The 6,916-nt window shown below is 37.8% G+C and overlaps 2 protein-coding genes across 6 annotated transcripts in view; one reads left to right on the plus strand and one right to left on the minus strand.

Moving 5' to 3' along the window:
• On the plus strand, positions 138 to 5,380 carry LOC104721532 (homeobox-leucine zipper protein ATHB-8-like). Of its 4 annotated transcripts, none has more exons than XM_010439535.1 (18): positions 138 to 546; positions 1,041 to 1,264; positions 1,353 to 1,512; positions 1,618 to 1,721; positions 1,835 to 1,925; positions 2,004 to 2,099; positions 2,193 to 2,306; positions 2,414 to 2,497; positions 2,576 to 2,731; positions 2,890 to 2,964; positions 3,044 to 3,150; positions 3,235 to 3,430; positions 3,515 to 3,700; positions 3,790 to 3,870; positions 4,118 to 4,267; positions 4,345 to 4,755; positions 4,874 to 5,029; positions 5,140 to 5,380. In XM_010439535.1, the coding sequence occupies exons 2-18, from the start codon at positions 1,062 to 1,064 to the stop codon at positions 5,284 to 5,286; spliced, it is 2,517 nt and encodes an 838-aa protein (XP_010437837.1). In that variant the 5' UTR covers positions 138 to 546; positions 1,041 to 1,061; the 3' UTR covers positions 5,287 to 5,380. The 4 variants fall into 4 exon arrangements, with proteins under 4 accessions (XP_010437837.1, XP_010437838.1, XP_010437839.1 ...); XM_010439536.2 differs by having other exon boundaries at positions 1,621 to 1,721; positions 5,140 to 5,286; XM_010439537.2 differs by having other exon boundaries at positions 139 to 546; positions 4,118 to 4,252; positions 5,140 to 5,286.
• The window catches only part of LOC104721533 (lachrymatory-factor synthase-like), a 2,883-nt gene continuing 2,243 nt past the window's right edge, over positions 6,277 to 6,916 (minus strand). Inside the window, exon 2 of one of the 2 annotated variants that reach the window (XM_010439539.2) lies at positions 6,277 to 6,563. In XM_010439539.2, the coding sequence (XP_010437841.1) occupies positions 6,392 to 6,563 (172 nt within the window). In that variant the 3' untranslated portion in view covers positions 6,277 to 6,391. Of the gene's footprint in view, positions 6,899 to 6,916 lie in introns of those variants that run through there. The other variant, XM_010439540.2, reaches the window with a different exon arrangement.

Consider the following 6,916-nt stretch of genomic DNA (forward strand, 5'->3'; position numbering starts at 1 on the left):
AAAGGAAAAAGTGAGAAGTGGTGGTTGTCTGGTATTAAGGGTACTCACTTCTCTCTTTTTCAACACAGCCCGACACACATGTCTTCTTTTATTTTTCATACACACATTTCTATTTAATTAGTTTCCTAAAACAAAAATTTATATATAAAAAAAAAGCCAACCCACCAATAAACTAAAGATTTTCTCTCTCTCTTCCCACTACAAATTCTTATTATATACAAGTTTCACAAATCTTGACTCTTCACGTTGTGGATCTATATAGAGAGATAAGTAAGAGAGAAGAAAGAGTAAGGAAGAAAGTGGATGAACTGTAGCAGAGTCTGAGGTTTGAATCTTTGTATTGTTCCCATTGAAGCATGCTTCACCGTTTTTTCCGAAGGAAGTTACTCCACTGAGAGAAATTAAAGAGGGACTTGGAACTTTGAGGGAGAGAGAAAGAAATTTCTCACATGAGTTTGTGAGTATTTTTACAGCAAGAACAAGAAACTTATATATCTTTCTTTGCTTCCAGAGATCATCAGCTTGATCAGAATCAAATATTCTACGGTATCTAATAATTCTCCTCCTCCTCCTCTCTCCCTGTCTTTTTTTTTCCTTAAAGAGAAAAAAGTTTGGTTTCTTAGGTTCCCATGGAATATGCAGAAGAAAGTTACAATTTTTTTACCTTCGTTGAAACTTTTTTAGGGTCTATTATTACTTCGCTCATACAAGATCATAAATAAGCTTTAATCTGCTTCACTTTCTATTTGTTTGTTAATCTCAAACAAGATCTATCTTTGATCTTTGAGATTTTTCAACATTTTGTTTTGGTATGTTTTTCAACATTTTTTTTGGTATGAAGATCTTTTTAAGATTTGATCAAGTGTAACGTTCATTAACTAATTATATTACATTTAATTTTACTACGAAAGATAAAAACACGGATCTTTTTGAGAATATCAAGAAAGCTAAGTTCTTTGAAATATACCAAAAGAAATCAATACTTCAAGAATTAATATTTTGGATTGTATTTAAAAAAATATTTTCTTTGGTAAATAAAGGAACAAATAGAGAGATCAAAGATGGGAGGCGGAAGCAATAATAGTCACAATATCGACAACGGGAAGTACGTTAGGTACACTCCTGAACAAGTGGAAGCTCTAGAGAGACTCTACAATGACTGTCCTAAACCGAGCTCTATGCGCCGCCAACAACTAATCCGCGAATGTCCTATCCTTTCCAACATCGAACCTAAACAGATCAAAGTCTGGTTCCAGAACCGCAGGTTCATATATCTTCTTAATTTCTCATCATTGCACCCAAGAAACATTCTAGCTAGTTTGCTGACTCTTGGTGTTGCGAGTATTATACAGGTGTAGAGAGAAACAGCGGAAAGAGGCGTCGCGACTTCAAGCCGTGAATCGGAAGCTAACGGCAATGAACAAGCTTTTGATGGAAGAGAATGACCGTTTGCAAAAGCAAGTGTCTCACTTGGTTTACGAGAACAGCTATTTTCGCCAACATCCTCAAAACGTACACATATTATTTTATCTTTGATTCATTCACATAAATTACTTGACATATAAGTTAAGGAATTGATCGTCTCTCTCCGTTTTTTTTTTGTAATTGTGGGAATAGCAGGGGAACTTGGCCACCACTGATACGAGCTGCGAGTCAGTGGTGACGAGTGGTCAGCACCACTTGACCCCCCAACATCAGCCCCGGGATGCTAGCCCTGCTGGGTAAGTTAGAACCAACCATCTTTGGCTTTGAAATTACTTACTGCATACTACACCGCTCTATGATTAGTCAGTAATCATGTTTAAATCAACAAATCTCTTGTTTATTTCATCAGACTACTATCCATTGCCGATGAAACTTTAACAGAGTTCATTTCAAAGGCCACTGGAACCGCCGTGGAGTGGGTCCAAATGCATGGGATGAAGGTAATTCCCAAAAAGTCTAGCTATAGTCTTGTTACTTTATCATCTTTATTTCTTTACTGACTAGTGTTTCATCTGCAGCCTGGTCCGGATTCCATAGGAATCGTTGCTATTTCTCACGGATGCACGGGAATCGCAGCCCGTGCTTGCGGCCTAGTGGGTCTTGATCCCACTAGAGTAAGTATTCTCACTTCTTTCTCATAGTTACATCCACATAAATTCAACCAAAAACATATAAATCACAATTCTGTTTTTTTGTTTGTCCTACAGGTCGCTGAGATACTAAAGGATAAGCCTTGTTGGTCGCGTGATTGCAGATCACTAGATATAGTTAACGTCCTCTCCACTGCAAATGGTGGAACCCTCGAACTAATCTACATGCAGGTATTGTGATCAAGAACCCTAAAACTGATGCTATCTTCAGCACAACAAACCAAATAATATCTAATCACAAAGAAACTAAGTTTTCCTCTTTTTCTCTCTTATGAAAGCTCTATGCGCCAACAACATTGGCACCCGCTCGTGACTTCTGGATGCTACGTTACACATCTGTAATGGAAGACGGGAGCCTTGTGGTAATTATTCTCATAACATCGATATTTTGTTTCTCTTTGGATCAATCGATGATACTAAATAAAATAAAAAAATTGCAGATATGCGAACGGTCGTTGAACAATACACAAAATGGACCAAGTATGCCTCCATCTCCTCATTTCGTTAGGGCAGAGATTTTACCAAGTGGTTACCTCATTAGACCTTGCGAAGGAGGTGGATCCATTCTTCACATTGTTGATCATTTCGATCTTGAGGCAAGCTTTTACCAACTTATTAAAATGTCTTACTTCTTACACAAGAAACCTAGTTCTTGGTCTGAAAGTTCCTTTGTTTCCACATTTCATTCTTCATTTTTGGTCATTATTATATAAGTTTAGTAATATTTAATAAACTTGGTTGAAATCTTTTGTAGCCATGGAGTGTGCCAGAAGTTCTTCGTTCTCTCTATGAGTCCTCCACGTTACTCGCCCAAAGAACTACCATGGCCGTAAGATCCTAATTAAGACAGATTGGTTTTTCCCTGTCTTTGGAAAAAACAGTGTGTAAATATGTTATTGTGTTTGCAGGCTCTTCGCTATTTGAGGGAAATATCTCAAGAGATTTCACAACCTAACGTGACCGGATGGGGAAGAAGGCCAGCGGCTCTTAGAGCACTTAGCCAAAGACTCAGCAAGTAAGTAAAAGCTTCTCACACTTCAAAAACACTTTTAAAATACACATGTTTTCTAAAACCTATAATTGTTTCTTATAATGTCAGAGGATTCAACGAAGCAGTTAACGGGTTTAGCGATGAAGGATGGTCGATGCTAGAGAGTGATGGCATCGATGATGTCACTCTTCTTGTGAACTCCTCTCCCACAAAGATGATGATGACATCAAGTCTCCCATTTTCCAATGGCTTCACTTCTATGCCTAGCGCGGTTCTATGTGCCAAAGCTTCAATGTTATTACAAGTAATTAAGCTCATCAAATCTCAAAGTTGAGATTCTCAATTTCCTCCCTTTCATCCGTCACTGAAAGTATTTTTGTGTGTGTAGAATGTTCCACCCTCGATTCTTCTGCGGTTCTTGAGGGAACATAGGCAAGAATGGGCAGACAATAGCATTGATGCTTATTCGGCTGCAGCCATCAAAGCAGGCCCTTGTAGCTTACCAATCCCTCGTCCAGGGAGCTTTGGCGGTCAAGTCATTCTTCCTCTAGCTCACACTATAGAGAATGAAGAGGTAAGAGAGATCCTCAAGATCATCACAACTTTTTTTACTTGGTGAAAAAAAAACTTGAATTTATGCCGTCTTTCTCTGTTTTTTTTTAGTTTATGGAAGTGATTAAGCTTGAAAGCTTGGGGCATTACCAAGAAGACATGATGATGCCTGCTGATATCTTCCTTCTACAAGTAAGACCTGATTTGTTACAAACTTGAATTAATTATGAGTTTTCGTTTGTGACTAAACAATATTTCACATCTTAAAAAAGAGAGAATATTTTTTTACAAATTCTTCATATATAAACAAGCGCTAGAAATTTGTTTCAATTTAAAGATGTACACTCAAAATAAACATGCAAAATAAATAATATCTAGCTCTCTCTTCTCTGCTTTTCATTTTATTGCAATTAATTAATTTTATGGTTTGGTGATATAGATGTGCAGTGGGGTGGATGAAAACGCAGTTGAATCATGCGCAGAGCTAATCTTTGCACCGATCGACGCCTCTTTCTCTGATGATGCCCCGATCATTCCTTCCGGATTCCGCATCATTCCTCTAGATTCCAAATCAGTACGTTTAGTTAATGTATATAACAATCTACTACAATCAATAACCTCTCAATCAAATCGAATAGTACTAATTATCGATCCGATTCTATATAGGAGGGGTTGAGTCCTAACCGAACCCTAGACTTAGCGTCGGCTCTAGACGTAGGGAGCAGAACAGCTGGTGATTCATGTGGAAGCAGAGGAAACACAAAGTCAGTGATGACCATAGCGTTTCAGCTAGCTTTTGAGATGCATATGCAAGAGAACGTAGCCTCAATGGCTAGACAATATGTGAGAAGTGTGATCGCGTCGGTCCAGCGTGTCGCACTTGCTCTCTCCCCTTCTTCTCACCAGCTAAGCGGCCTGCGTCCTCCACCAGCATCACCCGAAGCTCACACGCTTGCTCGCTGGATATCTCACTCCTATAGATGTTACCTTGGCGTTGATCTCCTTAAACCTCATGGAACTGATATTCTCAAGTCTCTTTGGCACCATCCTGACGCTGTCATGTGTTGTTCACTCAAGGTCACTTTCCTGCACTTTCTTCTTATTCGCATCGATCTCTCACTCACATACATAATATCATAAAGTTTTATGTTCATACGTACATAATATCTAACAAGGACTTGTTTGATCATTACAGGCCTTACCGCCGGTGTTCACGTTTGCGAACCAAGCTGGTTTAGACATGCTGGAGACGACGTTGGTGGCACTTCAGGATATCACTCTCGAGAAGATCTTCGACAACAACAACGGAAAGAAGACGATGTGCTCAGGCTTCCCTCAGATTATGCAACAGGTACGTTAAAAAGAGGTTTTGCATAATATATCATTAGCTCGAATTTGAAACGGTATTCCCTTGATAAAATCATAAATATGGTGTCGTAACTAATAATAATAAACTTTCAGGGGTTTATGTGTATGGATGGAGGAGTATGCATGTCGAGCATGGGAAGAGCAGTAACGTACGAGAAGGCTGTTGCATGGAAAGTGCTGAACGACGACGAAGAACCTCATTGTATCTGCTTCATGTTCCTCAACTGGTCTTTTATATGAATTTTATCTTCCAAGTTTTTCCTAATTATCAAAAATACACATAGTCCTTTTTCCAGAGATATATATATTATATATATATACTCTTTAACTCTTAGTTTAATTTGTATTTAGTTATCAATTTATCATCTCTAATTTTGAAAGAATTTTATTTAATTTTCTGGACTTTGCAACATTTTGTATTATTAACCTATTGGTTCCGTTTTTCTGGTTTGGAAAAGTCAATACTTTTTTCTTCTAAATTGGAATATTTGAATCAAATCAGATCTTCGTGTACAAAAGAAAAAAAAACATTATCGATATATTAGCAATAACAATGTTAAATTGACTCTGATTTGTAGACAAGTATTTAAAAAAAATCAAAATTTTAGAAAAAATCGAAAACATGTTCTTACAAACCTTCACGTAATCCTCTAAACACATTAATTGTTCATTTTCTTTACTTAGTGGTCAACCCCTGGAATTAAAATTGTTACTAAAAAAAGATAGATGGCCAAAAGTCAAATAGTGTCCAAATAAGCGGGTGAAATGATGTCAAACAAAAGAAGAGCAAAATCCAAATAAGCCCAACAAGGAAGAACACTGACGTATNTTGTTTTGACTTTTTACTTATTCAAAACATCACATTTGTTATGAAATGGTAACATATACAGTAATTCTCTATTTAGCTTTCCATAATATCTTAATGTTAATAGCTAAAATTAATANACAACTATTATAATTTTCATAAGAGAACAATTCTTCGTGGTTCATATCTTTTTAGAATATTTTTGTGGTTAATATTCTTTAGGAATACTTTTTTTTTTGGCCATTAAAGCTTATTTGCAAGCAAGAAAAGGATATTTAAGCTAAAATGTAATGGAATAGACTATTTAGTAGTATATACCAACACAAAAACGTAATGGACAATATTCTTTTACTCAGGTAGGTAGATAGACATTTTCTCTATTTAATGGAAAATGCTCAAATTCAGAAAAATGAAGTTCGATAGAATCATACGATGGACCAAGCCACAAGTAATTTTATTCAAGTTTCCTAACACGAAACCCACGCCATCTAGACTTACACGATAGGAAAACAAACGAATAATTAAAAAAAGAAGAAGATGTTACAGATTGAGTTCCATTTTCTTGGCCATATGTTGAAGGCAAAAGTCAACGTAAGATTCAAGATCTTCCTTCTTCCAACCATCAACAGGATCGGCCACAAACGACCACTCGATGCGAGACACTTGATCGTCACCGTCCTCGGGCATTACTCTGACCGTCGACACGTAAGATTTGAACCCCACGTTGTTCTCGAGAATCTCATAGCTTAAACACCGCCCGATGAGATCGATCTTGACCAGCCGCTCTTTAGCCCACTTTGTTGTTTCCTCGTCCTTGGTTTTGGTGGACGCGCAGTATCGGACCAGACCAGGCTCACCATCGGTTCCTTGGACTCGGTAACACGTGTCCAGTGCTGGGAACCACTCGTGGATGTTACAAAAGTCTGAGAAAACCGACCAGACCTTCTCAGCTGTGACGCCGTTGACTTGAGCTACGTGCTTGCCTTCCCACTTACACGACGCCGTTTCCGCTTCCGTTCCCATTTTGACCAACGAGCTTTTGCTTTCGGTGTTATCGAAGTTTGC

This window comes from Camelina sativa, chromosome 11, assembly GCF_000633955.1.
Source record: "Camelina sativa cultivar DH55 chromosome 11, Cs, whole genome shotgun sequence".
Taxonomy (NCBI): domain Eukaryota; kingdom Viridiplantae; phylum Streptophyta; class Magnoliopsida; order Brassicales; family Brassicaceae; genus Camelina; species Camelina sativa.

Coding starts and splice junctions, on each gene's coding strand:
- LOC104721532 (XM_010439535.1), top strand. CDS start 1,062: ATGGGAGGCGGAAGCAATAATAGTCACAATATCGACAACGGGAAGTAC. Junction 1,722..1,834: donor CGGGATGCTAGCCCTGCTGG/GTAAGTTAGAAC, acceptor TTATTTCATCAG/ACTACTATCCATTGCCGATG. Junction 2,307..2,413: donor TCGAACTAATCTACATGCAG/GTATTGTGATCA, acceptor CTCTTATGAAAG/CTCTATGCGCCAACAACATT.